Source organism: Pecten maximus, chromosome 5 (genome assembly GCF_902652985.1).
Source record: "Pecten maximus chromosome 5, xPecMax1.1, whole genome shotgun sequence".
NCBI lineage: Eukaryota > Metazoa > Mollusca > Bivalvia > Pectinida > Pectinidae > Pecten > Pecten maximus.
This window is the reverse complement of record NC_047019.1, coordinates 51,075,018-51,092,347: the sequence shown is the minus strand read 5'-3', so window position 1 is coordinate 51,092,347 and position 17,330 is coordinate 51,075,018. Positions and strand designations below refer to the sequence as shown.

Below are 17,330 nucleotides of genomic sequence, written 5' to 3'. Positions count from 1 at the left end.
CTTACCATTAGTGTAGGGAACTATGGGTGGACTTACCATTAGTGTAGGGAACTATGGGTGGACTTACCATATGTGTAGGGAACTTTGGGTGGACTAACCATTAGTGTAGGGAACTTTTGGTGGACTTACCATTAGTGTAGGGAACTATGAGTGGACTTACCATTAGTGAAGGGAACTTTGGGTGGACTTACCATTAGTGAGGGGAACTTTGGGTGGCCTTACCATTAGTGTAGGGAACTTTGGGTGGACTTACCATTAGTGTAGGGAACTTTGGGTGGACTTACCATTAGTATAGGGAACTTTGGGTGGACTAACCATTAATGAGGGGAACTTTGGGTGGACTTACCATTAGTATAGGGAACTTTGGGTGGACTTACCATTAGTGTAGGGAACTTTGGGTGGACTTACCATTAGTGAGGGGAACTTTGGGTGGACTTACCATTAGTGTAGGGAACTTTGGGTGGACTTACCATTAGTGTAGGGAACTTTGGGTGGACTTACCATTAGTGAGGGGAACTATGGGTGGACTTACCATTAGTGAGGGGAACTATGGGTGGCCTTACCATTAGTGTAGGGAACTTTGGGTGGACTTACCATTAGTATAGGAAACTTTGGGTGGACTTACCATTAGTGTAGGAAACTTTGGGTGGACTACCCATTAGTGTAGGGAACTATGGGTGGACTAACCATTAGTGTAGGGAACTTTGGGTGGACTAACCATTAGTGTAGGGAACTTTGGGTGGACTTACCATTAGTGAGGGGAACTATGGGTGGACTTACCATTAGTGTAGGAAACTTTGGGTGGACTACCCATTAGTGAGGGGAACTTTGGGTGGACTAATCATTAGTGTAGGGAACTTTGAGTGGACTTACCATTAGTGAGGGGAACTATGGGTGGACTAACCATTAGTGTAGGGAACTTTGGGTGGACTAACCATTAGTGTAGGGAACTTTGGGTGGACTTACCATTAGTGAGGGGAACTATGGGTGGACTAATCATTAGTGTAGGGAACTTTGGGTAGACTTACCATTAGTGAGGGGAACTATGGGTGGACTTACCATTAGTGTAGGAAACTATGGGTGGACTAACCATTAGTGTAGGGAACTTTGGGTGGACTTACCATTAGTGAGGGGAACTATGGGTGGACTTACCATTAGTGTAGGAAACTTTGGGTGGACTAACCATTAGTGTAGGGAACTTTGGGTGGACTTACCATTAACATCTTTGTTACTGACAGTGTATATACTCTATCTTCACAGTAGTATGAGGGCTGATTGATATGTTGTGAGCCTTGTATTGAAGGAGGTACTCAAGGATGTTCTTTTTAAATCCTACTATTCTCTGATGATATAGGGCCGTGTACCCAAGGACTGGTCCTAGTGGTTAGTTATATCAAAGAGGTAGCACTCTAAAGTAAACAAGACAGGCGGCTTTTGTAAAACGGACAAAGTCTGTGAAAGAACAGTGATCCAATATTTGCATAAAAAAGGTTTAACACCTAAGGATATCCATAATGATATGGTAGCAACACAAGGGAAAGATACCCCTTCATATGCTACAGTGGAAAGGTGGGTGGCAGAATTTAAGCGTGGCCGAAAGAGCCTTGAGGATGACCCCCATCCTGGAAGGCATGCCAATGTTGCAAACCCCAGAAATGGTCAATAAAATACAAGATATTGTTATGACTGACAGATGAGTCACAGAAAGGTACATAGCCATTAGAGTTAGCATTTCACAGGAAAGATGAACATTCCATTCTGACTGAGGATCTTGCAATGAGAAAGCTTTCTGCCTGATGGGTACCAAGTTGATCAGAAGCACACCAGGTGCACATTAACGAGTGCTAATCTTAACCTATTTGAGGAAGGTCAATATGGATGAAAAATGGGTCCATCATTTTACCACAGAGGCCAAACAACAATCGAAACAATGGAAGCACCCTGGCTCTCCCTCGCCAAATAAGGCAAAGATTGTTCCATCAACTAAGAAGGTTGTGGCTTCGGTTTTTTAAGATGCAGATGGTAATCTGCTGATAGATTATCTCCAGAAGGGACAAACAATCAATGGCACTTACTATGCTTCACTTCTGAGGCAGTTACGGGAAAATATTAAACTTAAGCGCAGGGGAAAGCTCACTAAAGGTGTGTTATTCCATCAGGACAATGCTCCTGTTCACAAGTCTGCCATTGCCATAGATGCCATTCACGATTGTGGCTTTAATTTGTTTGAGCATACGCCTTATTCACCTGATCTCACTCCATCAGACTTTCATGTAGATCCAAAACTGAAAACAGCTATTTTAGGCACCCACTTTTAGTCCGATGAAGGAGTTTTACAAAAGTGGCATTGAGGCCCCTAAACAACGATGGGGAAGTGTATAGATATACTCAAGGGAATTATGTTGAAAAATAATACAATATGTTAGGCAAAATTCAAATCCTTCAATGTGAGTCTCACAACATATCTATCAGTCCTCATATCTTTGTGACAAGCAGTGTATTCGTACAGTATTGTGAGCTAAATTAATGTTAACATTTTTGTTAATATTTAAAAAAAATTATCTAGAATAAGAGAGGCAAATGTGAACTTGTCCTCATGTTAAATTCATTGTTAAAGAAATATTTTTCGGGCAAAATACAAGAAGTAGATTGGTTTATGATTAATGTGAATGGCAAGTAGATTTAGTATTATACTGCAAAGTTGTTCGATACAATAACTGATCAGGAATTAGGTTATTTCATAATTGATTAATCAGTTTCCAGAAATAATCAGTGATTTTCATGGAATGAGAACAATAATGAGTATAAGGAAGAACAATACCTGTGGTACAGCATTGTTGCCAAAAATTCCTTTGAGGACAGCGATGGATCGCCCGACGATGACATCATCACTGACATTCTCCATAATGGCAGCAGCCTCCCCTGCCACCAGGGCCAGGAGCACAGGAGCCTTGTACAAATTCCAGAACAGGAATAGCTCTCCCCTGCTGGCTGTGGTACTTCCCACATGACCAAACAAGTTAGCATTGGGATCCCAGAATACACGGTCAAAACAGAGTACAACCTGTGGAAATAGGGGAAAACCAGAATAATTGGTCAAACCAGAATACACCATCAAACCAGAATACACGGTCAAAACAGAGTACAACCTGTGGAAATAGGGGAAAACCAGAATACACGGTCAAAACAGAATAAACGGTCAAAACAGAGTACAACCTGTGGAAATGGGGGGAAACCAGAATACACGGTCAAAACAGAATACACGGTCAAACCAGAATACACGGTCAAAACAGAATACACGGTCAAAACAGAGCACAACCTGTGGAAATAGGGGGGAAACCAGAATACATGGTCAAACCAGAATACACCATCAAACCAGAATACACGGTCAAAACAGAATACATGGTCAAAACAGAATACACAGTCAAACCAGAATACACGGTCAAAACAGAATACATGATCAAACCAGAATACACGGTCAAACCAGAATACAGAGTCAAACCAGAATACACGGTCAAAACAGAATACACTGTCAAAACAGAGCACAACCTGTGGAAAAAGGGGGAAACCAGAATACACGGTCAAAACAGAATACACAGTCAAACCAGAATACACGGTCAAAACAGAATACACGGTCAAAACAGAATACACGGTCAAAACAGAGCACAACCTGTGGAAATAGGGGGAAACCAGAATACACGGTCAAAACAGAACACAACCTGTGGAAAAAGGGGGAAACCAGAATACATAATCAAAACAGAATACATGGTCAAAACAGAATACATGGTCAAACCAGAATACACGGTCAAAACAGAATACACGGTCAAAACAGAGTACAACCTGTGGAAAAAGGGGGAAACCAGAATACACGGTCAAAACAGAACACAACCTGTGGAAAAAGGGGGAAACCAGAATACATAATCAAAACAGAATACATGGTCAAAACAGAATACATGGTCAAACCAGAATACACGGTCAAAACAGAATACACGGTCAAAACAGAGTACAACCTGTGGAAAAAGGGGGAAACCAGAATACACGGTCAAAACAGAATACACAGTCAAACCAGAATACACGGTCAAAACAGAATACACGGTCAAAACAGAATACACGGTCAAAACAGAGCACAACCTGTGGAAATAGGGGGAAACCAGAATACACGGTCAAAACAGAACACAACCTGTGGAAAAAGGGGGAAACCAGAATACATAATCAAAACAGAATACATGGTCAAAACAGAATACACGGTCAAACCAGAATACATGGTCAAACCAGAATACACGGTCAAAACAGAATACACGGTCAAACCAGAATACATGGGAAAACCAGAATACATGGTCAAAACAGAATACACCATCAAACCAGAATACATGTACACCATCAAACCAGAATACAGGGTCAAAACAGAATACACCATCAAACAGAATATACCATCAAACCAGAATACACTGTCAAAACAGAATACATGATCAAACCAGAATACATGGTCAAACCAGAATACACGGTCAAACCAGAAATCACAGTCAAAACAGAATACATCGGTCAAACCAGAATACACGGTCAAACCAGAATACACTGTCAAAACAGAATACACCATCAAAACAGAATACAGGGTCAAAACAGAATACACGGTCAAAACAGAATAAACGGTCAAAACAGAGTACAACCTGTGGAAATAGGGGGAAACCAGAATACATTGTCAAAACAGAATACACGGTCAAACCAGAATACACGGTCAAAACAGAATACACGGTCAAAACAGAGTACAACCTGTGGAAATAGGGGGAAACCAGAATACACGGTCAAAACAGAATACATGGTCAAACCAGAATACATGGTCAAACCAGAATACATGGTCAAACCAAAATACATGGTCAAAACAGAATACACGGTCAAACCAGAATACATGGTCAAACCAGAATACACGGTCAAACCAGAATACACGGTCAAACCAGAATACACGGTCAAAACAGAATACACGGTCAAACCCAGAATACACGGTCAAAACAGAATACATGGTCAAACCAGAATACACGGTCAAAACAGAATACACGGTCAAACCAGAATACACGATCAAAACAGAATACACGGTCAAAACAGAATACACCGTCAAAACAGAATATATGGTCAAACCAGAATACATGGTCAAAACAGAATACACAGTCAAAACAAAATACATGGTCAAACCAGAATACACGGTTAAAACAGAATACACAGTCTAAACAGAATACACGGTCAAAACAGAATACACAGTCAAAACAGAGCACAACCTGTGGAAATAGGGGGAAAACTTCTAACAATAAACATCTCTTCAAATCATTTCAATATACAATCTATAGAAGAACATAAAATTATTTGTTCAATAATTTGAAATGTAAGGAACATGAATGTAAAGAATTACAAGCCCCATTTTGATGTTGCATTGTATAGTAAACTGAATCCCAATTCACTGATAAACAAAGCATATACCTTATTGAGATTGCCAAAACCCATCCTCTGTATTGCTGCAGACTTCCAGTCTGGGAGAGGTGGGACGAACTGGACACTGTTAAGACCGTTACCACGGATACACTCCTTCATTACACCTAAAGGCAGTGTACACAGTACAGCATCCCCCTTCAGTGTCTGGGGCCCCGTGTTGTTTTTGGCATTACTCACCACCACTTCCACGCCTTCAAGTTAATAAGAACATTGCATTATTATAATTATTGAAGATCAAATTTTGTTTCACAATTACAGAAAAATAATGACCCAATGGCCCTGAATTGCTCACCTGCTTCTAATGAGTTAAGAGAATGGGGAAGACACTGATTTATGTAAATTTGACCCCTGTGACATACAAAGTATGATCTTGGTAGCCTTCATCACAGCATGCTCTGTCCTATAGAGGCCTATAGACCTGATATCATCACAGCATGCTCTGTCCTATAGAGGCCTATAGACCTGATATTGTCACAGCATGCTCTGTCCTATAGAGGCCTATAGACCTGATATCATCACAGCATGCTCTGTCCTATAGACCTGATATTGGCACAGCATGCTCTGTCCTATAGAGGCCTATAGACCTGATATCATCACAGCATGCTCTGTCCTATAGAGGCCTATAGACCTGATATTATCACAGCATGCTCTGTCCTATTCACCTGATATTATCACAGCATGCTCTGTCCTATAGAGCCTATAGACCTGATATTATCACATCAAGCTCTGTCCTATAGAGGCCTATAGACCTGATATTATCACATCAAGCTCTGTCCTATAGACCTGATATTATCACAGCATGCTCTGTCCTATAGACCTGATATTATCACATCCAGCTCTGTCCTATAGACCTGATATCATCACAGCATGCTGTCCTATAGACCTGATATCATCACAGCATGCTCTGTCCTATTCACCTGATATTATCACAGCATGCTCTGTCCTATAGAGCCTATAGACCTGATATTATCACAGCATGCTCTGTCCTATAGAGGCCTATAGACCTGATATTATCACAGCATGCTCTGTCCTATAGACCTGATATCATCACAGCATGCTCTGTCCTATAGAGGCCTATAGACCTGATATTATCACAGCATGCTCTGTCCTATAGAGGCCTATAGACCTGATATTATCACAGCATGCTCTGTTCTATAGAGGCCAATAGACCTGATATCATCACAGCATGCTCTGTCCTATAGAGGCCTATAGACCTGATATTATCACAGCATGCTCTGTCCTATAGACCTGATATTATCACAGCATGCTCTGTCCTATAGAGGCCTATAGACCTGATATTATCACAGCATGCTCTGTCCTATAGACCTGATATTATCACAGCATGCTCTGTCCTACAGACCTGATATCATCACAGCATGCTCTGTCCTATAGACCTGATATCATCACAGCATGCTCTGTCCTATAGACCTGATATCATAACAGCATGCTCTGTCCTATAGAGGCCTATAGACCTGATATTATCACAGCATGCTCTGTCCTATAGACCTGATATTGGCACAGCATGTTCTGTCCTATAGAGGCCTATAGACCTGATATCATCACAGCATGCTCTGTCCTATAGACCTGATATTGGCACAGCATGCTCTGTCCTATAGAGGCCTATAGACCTGATATCATCACAGCATGCTCTGTCCTATAGAGGCCTATAGACCTGATATTATCACAGAATTACAGACTGTCTTTACTTAATGTGATAATAGTTTCTAGTAGGAACCAATTCTACACAGAGAATGTATACAGACTGTCTTTACTTAATGTGATAATAGTTTCTAGTAGGAACCAATTCTACACAGAGAATGTATACAGACTGTCTTTACTTAATGTGATAATAGTTTCTAGTAGGAACCAATTCTACACAGATGTATACAGACTGTCTTTACTTAATGTGATAATAGTTTCTAGTAGGAACCAATTCTACACAGAGAATTACAGACTGTCTTTACTAAATGTGATAATAGTTTCTAGTAGGAACCAATTCTACACAGAGAATTACAGACTGTCCTTACTTAATGTTATAATAGTTTCTAGTAGGAACCAATTCTACACAGAGAATTACAGACTGTCTTTACTTAATGTGATAATAGTTTCTAGTAGGAACCAATTCTACACAGAGAATTACAGACTGTCTTTACTTTATGTGATAATAGTTTCTAGTAGGAACCAATTCTACACAGATAATTACAGACTGTCTTTACTTAATGTGATAATAGTTTCTAGTAGGAATCAATTCTACACAGAGAATGTATACAGACTGTCCCTACTAAATGTAACTAGAACTGTCGTCCAGAGGGCCAACTCATACCCCCCGCTCCTGCAACCCCCATCGTTACTATGTGTTCATTTATACAATAAACGAGATATACAGTTAAATCTCACTTAGTCGTGTTCAGTTTTCTTGGTTACCCTAATTCTTTTCTTATCTATATTATGAATAAATTGTTGTACATGACATTATAAAATGATTTCACACGAGAAAATCTTTTCAATTGATCAATTTATAACAAAGAAAAAATTAAAAAGGTTATGAGAAAGGTAAAGTGTGAATTGGATTTATTCAAAAAATTACGACGTGATATAGATTACGCACATCTACAATGTATAAGGATTATTGTCATGAAGTTTCGTTGAAATCAGATAAGGAGTTTAGGAGAAGTAGCCGGTACATCGTTGCGTCAAACTCGCCCAAAAAACTAAGTTTTGTGCCCTGGTTACCATGGTAACCAAAAAATTACGACGTGATATAGATTACGCACACCTACAATGTATAATGATTATTGTCATGAAGTTTCGTTGAAATCGGATCAGTAGTTTAGGAGGAGTACAAAAATGTAGCCGGTACATCGTTGTGTCTACAGACAGACGGACAACCTGATTCCAGTATACCCCCCCTAACTTCGTTGCGGGGGGTATAATAATAGTTTCTAGTAGGAATCAATTCTACACAGAGAATTACAGACTGTCCTTACTAAATGTGATTATAGTTAGTCCCTACTTGATGTGAAAAAAATCATCAATAAAATACACTCACTGATACCAATAATAGTAAATGAAATTGTCAGCACTATTCTCAATTTACTCAAATTACTCAAAATCAGTTTATAACATTTACCCTGTTCATCATCCTGAACTGGACTAGATCTACAGGTCAAAAAATAACTATTAGTTGCTTATACAGATGAACAAGGCCTACATCTTGTGTAATATTCGATATTTCAAACGCACAACTAACTCTGTGCCAAAACACCTGATCACCATGCTATACCTTATGATCAATTTATAGACAGTCATGCATGTCGACATGCATATTACATGACAGAAAGGAAATCATAAGACCTTTATTCAGGGATGTACCGGTATGTTTTCTTTTAAATATGTGCATAATTTACCATTAGGGTTACAGGTATTACTTACCATTAGGGTTACAGGTATTACCTACCATTAGGGTTACAGGTATTACTTACCATTAGGGTTACAGGTATTACCTACCATTAGGGTTACAGGTATTACTTACCATTTAGGTTACAGGTATTACCTACCATTAGGGTTACAGGTATTACTTACCATTAGGGTTACAGGTATTACCTACCATTAGGGTTACATGTATTACTTACCATTTAGGTTACAGGTATTACCTACCATTAGGGTTACAGGTATTACTTACGATTTAGGTTACAGGTATTACCTACCATTAGGGTTACAGGTATTACTTACCATGAGGGTTACAGGTATTACTTACCATGAGGGTTACAGGTATTACATACCATTAGCTTTACAGGTATTACTTACCTTTAGGTTTACAGGTATTACTTACCATTAGGGTTACAGGTATTACTTACCATGAGGGTTACAGTTATTACTTAACATTAGGGTAACAGGTATTACTTACCATTAGGGTTACAGGTATTACTTACCATTAGGGTGACAGGTATTACTTACCATGAGGGTTACAGGTATTACTTACCATTAGGTTACAGGTATTACTTACCATTAGGGTTACAGGTATAACTTACCATTAGGATTACAGGTATTACTTACCATGAGGGTTACATGTATTACTTACCATTAGGGTTACAGGTATTACTTACCATTAGGGTTACAGGTATTACTTACCATTAGGGTTACAGGTATTACTTACCATTATGTTACAGGTATTACTTACCATTAGGGTTACAGGTATTACTTACCATTAGGGTTACAGGTATTACTTACCATTAGGGTGACAGGTATTACTTACCATGAGGGTTACAGATATTACTTACCATTAGGGTTACAGGTATTACTTACCTTTAGGTTTACAGGTATTACTTACTTTTAGGGTTACAGGTATTACTTACCATGAGGGTTACAGTTATTACTTAACATTAGGGTAACAGGTATTACTTACCATTAGGGTTACAGGTATTACTTACCATTAGGGTGACAGGTATTACTTACCATGAGGGTTACAGGTATTACTTACCATTAGGTTACAGGTATTACTTACCATTAGGGTTACAGGTATAACTTACCATTAGGATTACAGGTATTACTTACCATGAGGGTTACATGTATTACTTACCATTAGGGTTACAGGTATTACTTACCATTAGGGTTACAGGTATTACTTACCATTAGGGTTACAGGTATTACTTACCATTATGTTACAGGTATTACTTACCATTAGGGTTACAGGTATTACTTACCATTAGGGTTACAGGTATTACTTACCATTAGGGTGACAGGTATTACTTACCATGAGGGTTACAGATATTACTTACCATTAGGGTTACAGGTATTACTTACCATTAGGGTTACAGGTATTACTTACCATGAAGGTTACAGGTATTACTTACCATTAGTTACAGGTATTACTTACCATTAGGGTTACAGGTAACTTTGCGAACAGCAGTGTTAAGTTTGATGTCAACACCTTCAGACAGAGCCACAGGAACACAGGAGTATCCATTTCTTACTGGTCAAGCAACAGAAAATTATCATAAATATTGTCAGCTCTTGATAACTCAATTATTTGTAATGCGATCTGTATCATTAAGAGTATTCTATTGTGGAGATATATGAAATTATTACCAAAGTTTGTAATCAAATCATGATCGTGTTACTTGAGAAGGGATGAAAAAAACCAAATCATCAATTGAAGGATATTTGTTTCATATCACTAAGGGACATAAGTCTCTCATTTATAGTTCGTACAGATTATTACCAAGGGACATAAGTCTCTCATTCACGGTTACTACAGATTATTACCAAGGGACATAAGTCTCTCATTCATGGTTCGTACAGATTATTACCAAGGGACATAAGTCTCTCATTCACGGTTACTACAGATTATTACCAAGGGACATAAGTCTCTCATTCATGGTTCGTACAGATTATTACCAAGGGACATAAGTCTCTCATTCACGGTTACTACAGATTATTACCAAGGGACATAAGTCTCTCATTTATAGTTAATACAGATTATTACCAAGGGACATAAGTCTCTCATTTATAGTTAATACAGATTATTACCAAGGGACATAAGTCTCTCATTTATAGTTCGTACAGATTATTACCAAGGGACATAAGTCTCTCATTTATAGTTCGTACATATTATTACAAAGGGACATAAGTCTCTTATTCACATTTCCTACAGATTTTCCATGCAAAAACTTTTAAGTACATTTAAGTACTTTTTATTTCAATTTTCCTGGTGGATTTTTTCTACAATTTGTAGGAAATTTAGGCAATTTTTATTTTCATTGGGATGAATTACTTCATAAATAAATAATTTTTTTCATTTTTAAGGAATCTGAGAAAAAACAATATGTTTACAACATGTCAAGTAAGTATGAATTTTTGTACTTTTCAAGCCCTCACGAGCATATTCCAGCACAGACCCCAGATTCCAATACTTTTCTGCACACTGACCCCAGATTCCAGCACTTTTCCCCACACCGACCCAAGATTCCAGCACTTTTCCCCACACCGATCCCAGATTCCAGCACTTTTTCCCACACTGAACCCAGATTCCAGCACTTTTTCCCACACTGAACCCAGATTCCAGCACTTTTTCCCACACTGAACCCAGATTCCAGCACTTTTTCCCACACTGAACCCAGATTCCAGCACTTTTCCCCACACCGATCCCAGATTCCAGCACTTTTCCCCACACCGATCCCAGATTCCAGCACTTTTCTGCACACTGAACCCAGATTCCAGCACTTTTCCCCACACTGACCCCAGATTCCTGCACTTTTCCCCACACTGACCCCAGATTCCAGCACTTTTCCCCACACTGACCCCAGATTCCAGCACTTTTCCCCACACTGACCCCAGATTCCAGCACTTTTCTGCACACTGAACCCAGATTCCAGCGCTTTTCCCCACACTGACCCCAGATTCCAGCACTTTTCCCCACACTGACCCCAGATTCGAGCACTTTTCCCCACACTGACCCCAGATTCCAGCACTTTTCCCCACACTGACCCCAGATTCCAGCACTTTTCCCCACACTGACCCCAGATTCCAGCACTTTTCTGCACACTGAACCCAGATACCAGCACTTTTCCCCACACCGATCCCAGATTCCAGCACTTTTCCCCACACTGACCCCAGATTCCAGCACTTTTCCCCACACTGACCCCAGATTCCAGCACTTTTCCCCACATTGACCCCAGATTCCAGCACTTTTCCCCACATTGACCCCAGATTCCAGCACTTTTCCTCACACCGATCCCAGATTCCAGCACTTTTCCCCACACTGACCCCAGATTCCAGCACTTTTTCCCACACCGATCCCAGATTCCAGCACTTTTTCCCACACTGACCCCAGATTCCAGCACTTTTCCCCACACTGACCCCATATTCCAGCACTTTTTCCCACACTGACCCTAGATTCCAGCACTTTTCTGCACACTGAACCCAGATACCAGCACTTTTCTGCACACTGAACCCAGATACCAGCACTTTTTATCATCAGTACAAACCATGTGACTATTAAGGGGAGGTGTGAGAGCTATCTTACCTGTGATATGACTCCCTGAGAACTCAAAGTCATCATCTTGGTCCCAGTGTTTCAGTGATAAGAGGGAGAGGGGAGTAGCATTGGCAAACTCCAAGTTGGCAAAATGCCAGTCAAGAATTTGTCTGTCTCGAGATGATAGGTACACATCACTACAAGAACAAAAGTCATTAACTATGTAGTGCTAGCCTAGTGGATGGTCAAAACATGGCGAGCTTGGGGGGATACAAGCTTGTGTACATGTAGGAATAAGACCCAGGGGGCATCTTCACTTTAATACATTTCATCTTCATCCTCAATAAATATTGCTACTTTGTCCATCATGGAGTCAATTATTACTTCTTTAGCTGACAGATTATACTGTGACCTTAACCAAACCTGTGTTTACAACACATTGCAATGCGGGACTTAGGAAACACTAAATTCCTGATCCTGTATATGATTAATGTTATCTTTATGTCAGGAACCTTATAATATATTTCATTAGATTTAACTCTAAAGATAAATAATCTTTACTATGATAATACTCTCTAATCAGTGTGTATGAATTACCTAGGAGGAGTACTCTCTATTTCTTGTAGTTTTTCTTCCATCTCTTTCTGCTGTACTTGTAATTGTTCATATTCCTGTAAAGATCAATAATAATGCCGTAATCAACAAAGTAAGTGCACTTAAACTTACAAACACTTAAAAGGGTGTGCTTTACAAAGCCATATACAGGGAAAAGCTTTCAAGTGAAGTTTGAGCAGAAAAAGTAAATGTTTTGAATTAAAAACATACTTTTGTAGCAAAAAATAATCCAGAGATTTTTATTAAAAGAATGAAGAATATATTGTCTGAGTAAGGTATGGAACTGTTTATATGTTTCAATTAGTGCACCCATCCTTTTTTCCTGAAAAAAAGGTGGGATATTGATATGCTTAAAGGGGTACATGCGCTTATTATGTTGAATATGGTACAGCTGTTTAATGAGAAACGTCCTTTCTTTTACAGGAGTATTTTATGTTGATGTGTCCGTTATTTAGCATGTTTAATGAGTAATGTCCTTTCTTTTACAGGAGTATTTTATGTTGATGTGTCCGTTATTTAGCATGTTTAATGAGTAAAGTCCTTTCTTTTACAGGAGTATTTTATGTTGATGTGTCCGTTATTTAGCAAAGTGATCCGGATAGGAGTGGGCAAAAAAGACATACACTATAAACATTGTTTTACATTCCAATGGGATTGTGTTTTCTGAAATTAATTCATAATAATTATGTATTTGACTACAACAGCAACATGTAACAATAGGATTTGTGTCAGCCTTAGAGTAGTTAGGTGGCACGCTGTAACTATCACCATTCACTATTAATAGAGTCAATCTTTAATTAGAGTGGTTAGGTGGCACGCTGTAACTATCACCATTCACTATAGAGTCAATCTTTAATTAGAGTGGTTAGGTGGCACGCTGTAACTATCACCATTCACTATTAATAGAGTCAATCTTTAATTAGAGTGGTTAGGTGGCACGCTGTAACTATCACCATTCACTATAGAGTCAATCTTTAATTAGAGTGGTTAGGTGGCACGCTGTAACTATCACCATTCACTATTAATAGAGTCAATCTTTAATTAGAGTGGTTAGGTGGCACGCTGTAACTATCACCATTCACTATAGAGTCAATCTTTAATTAGAGTGGTTAGGTGGCACGCTGTAACTATCACCATTCACTATAGAGTCAATCTTTAATTAGAGTGGTTAGGTGGCATGCTGTAACTATCACTATTCACTATAGAGTAAATCTTTAATTAGAGTGGTTAGGTGGCACGCTGTAACTATCACCATTCACTATAGAGTCAATCTTTAATTAGAGTGGTTAGGTGGCACGCTGTAACAATCACCATTCACTATAGAGTCAATCTTTAATTAGAGTGGTTAGGTGACACGCTGTAACTATCACCATTCACTATAGAGTCAATCTTTAATTAGAGTGGTTAGGTGGCACGCTGTAACTATCACCATTCACTATTAATAGAGTCAATCTTTAATTAGAGTGGTTAAGTGGCACGCTGTAACTATCACCATTCACTATAGAGTCAATCTTTAATTAGAGTGCACGTGGTTAGGTGGCACGCTGTAACTATCACCATTCACTATAGAGTCAATCTTTAATTAGAGTGGTTAGGTGACACGCTGTAACTATCACCATTCACTATAGAGTCAATCTTTAATTAGAGTGGTTAGGTGGCACGCTGTAACTATCACCATTCACTATAGAGTCAATCTTTAATTAGAGTGGTTAGGTGACACGCTGTAACTATCACCATTCACTATAGAGTCAATCTTTAATTAGAGTGGTTAGGTGGCATGCTGTAACTATCACCATTCACTATAGAGTAAATCTTTAATTAGAGTGGTTAGGTGGCACGCTGTAACTATCACCATTCACTATAGAGTCAATCTTTAATTAGAGTGGTTAGGTGACACGCTGTAACTATCACCATTCACTATAGAGTAAATCTTTAATTAGAGTGGTTAGGTGGCACGCTGTAACTATCACCATTCACTATAGAGTAAATCTTTAATTAGAGTGGTTAGGTGACACGCTGTAACTATCACCATTCACTATAGAGTCAATCTTTAATTAGAGTGGTTAGGTGGCATGCTGTAACTATCACTATTCACTATAGAGTAAATCTTTAATTAGAGTGGTTAGGTGGCACGCTGTAACTATCACCATTCACTATAGAGTCAATCTTTAATTAGAGTGGTTAGGTAGCACGCTGTAACTATCACCATTCACTATAGAGTCAATCTTTAATTAGAGTGGTTAAGTGGCACACTGTAACTATCACCATTCACTATAGAGTCAATCTTTAATTAGAGTGGTTAGGTGGCACGCTGTAACTATCACCATTCACTATATAGTCAATCTTTAATTAGAGTGGTTAGGTAGCACGCTGTAACTATCACCATTCACTATAGAGTCAATCTTTAATTAGAGTGGTTAAGTGGCACACTGTAACTATCACCATTCACTATAGAGTCAATCTTTAATTAGAGTGGTTAGGTGGCACGCTGTAACTATCACCATTCACTATCAATTATATAGAGTCAATCTTTAATTACCTTAACAGTTTTAGAAAAACAATCAGAGATAAGTCACCAACTCATTACACAAAACTCTTCAGAAAATATTTAAGTGATAGAATCAAACAAATGACAATACTATAACTTTAGCGTAAATTGTTCAATCAAAATGACTCAGAAAAACGCAATAATTATTATACATCAATTATACATTTAAAGCCTACCAAGCCTATCAAAGAAATTGGTAAAAATATGCAAAAATAAAAAATGTCTTACTTTACAAGCCGAGTTAAGATCACGTAGTTTACTTTTGACAAGAAACTCTGCAGTGATATCGCGTGGTGGTTTGACGTCCGACGCTTCCTTCCATTGTCTGTGTAACTCTTCAACCCTGTCCTTTACAGACAACATCTGGAATACAGAAAATTAGCTTCAAACAACTTTTCTCCTTTGTATCACTAAATGTGGTTACCCAGGTAAATCGTTTTTTTTTTTTATTATATATATATATATATAATATATATAGGATAACTTAATTCCACTTTTTTGAGATACCCCTACAATGTATAAGGATATTGAATTTATAATTGCTGTAGCTTAATCTTTATTTAGTTTCTCTAAACTCTGTAGGATATTTATCTTACTATAGTCTGATTTTTCTTGAGTTTTTCCTGAAGGCTGATGATGGTCCTCTGCTGTTCACACTGCTTCTCCTTCACATGCTTCTCCTGCATTCTGGAAAACCATCCAAATAGTTATTGAACACAAGACAAATGATTACTGGCAAGAAATTTGTACAAAACTTATATAATTAATGACTGCCTCTAAATCCTGACCTAAGACTGTAGGTTAAGATATAGACTACCTTGATGACTGTCTCTAAAGTCTGACCTAAGACTGTAGGTTAAGATATAAACTTACTTGGTGACTGTCCCTAAAGTCTGACCTAAGACTGTAGGTTAAGATATGGACTACCTTGGTGTCTGCCTCTAAAGTCTGACCTAAGACTGTAGGATAAGATATGGACTACCTTGATGACTGTCTCTAAAGTCTGACCTAAGACTGTAGGTTAAGATATAGACTTACTTGATGACTGTCTCTAAATCCTAACCTAAGACTGTAGGTTAAGATATGGACTACCTTGATGACTGTCTCTAAAGTCTGACCTAAGACTGTAGGTTAAGATATGGACTACCTTGGTGTCCGTCTCTAAAGTCTGACCTAAGACTGTAGGTTAAGATATGGACTACCTTGATGACTGTCTCTAAATCCTGACCTAAGACTGTAGGTTAAGATATGGACTACCTTGGTGTCTGCCTCTAAAGTCTGACCTAAGACTGTAGGTTAAGATATGGACTACCTTGATGACTGTCTCTAAAGTCTGACCTAAGACTGTAGGTTAAGATATGGACTACCTTGGTGTCTGTCTCTAAAGTCTGACCTAAGACTGTAGGTTAAGATATGGACTATCTTGATGACTGTCTCTAAAGTCTGACCTAAGACTGTAGGTTAAGATATGGACTACCTTGATGACTGTCTCTAAAGTCTGACCTAAGACTGTAGGTTAAGATATGGACTACCTTGATGACTGTCTCTAAAGTCTGACCTAAGACTGTAGGTTAAGATATGGACTACCTTGATGTCTGTCTCTAAAGTCTGACCTAAGACTGTAGGTTAAGATATAGACTACCTTGATGACTGTCTCTAAAGTCTGACCTAAGACTGTAGGTTAAGATATAGACTACCTTGATGTCTGTC

The 17,330-nt window shown here is 38.7% G+C and overlaps 1 protein-coding gene across 2 annotated transcripts in view; it reads right to left on the bottom strand.

Moving 5' to 3' along the window:
• LOC117328302 (lysine-specific histone demethylase 1A-like) overlaps window positions 1-17,330 on the bottom strand; it is a 42,031-nt gene that overhangs the window by 4,576 nt on the left and 20,125 nt on the right. For both annotated transcript variants that reach the window (XM_033885825.1, XM_033885826.1), the window contains exons 10-16: window positions 16,217-16,307; window positions 15,849-15,983; window positions 13,055-13,128; window positions 12,506-12,654; window positions 10,358-10,453; window positions 5,470-5,672; window positions 2,822-3,064 (exon numbers count right to left, since the gene is read on the bottom strand). In XM_033885825.1, coding sequence (XP_033741716.1) covers window positions 2,822-3,064; window positions 5,470-5,672; window positions 10,358-10,453; window positions 12,506-12,654; window positions 13,055-13,128; window positions 15,849-15,983; window positions 16,217-16,307 — 991 coding nt within the window. The remainder of the gene's footprint in view (window positions 1-2,821; window positions 3,065-5,469; window positions 5,673-10,357; window positions 10,454-12,505; window positions 12,655-13,054; window positions 13,129-15,848; window positions 15,984-16,216; window positions 16,308-17,330) is intronic.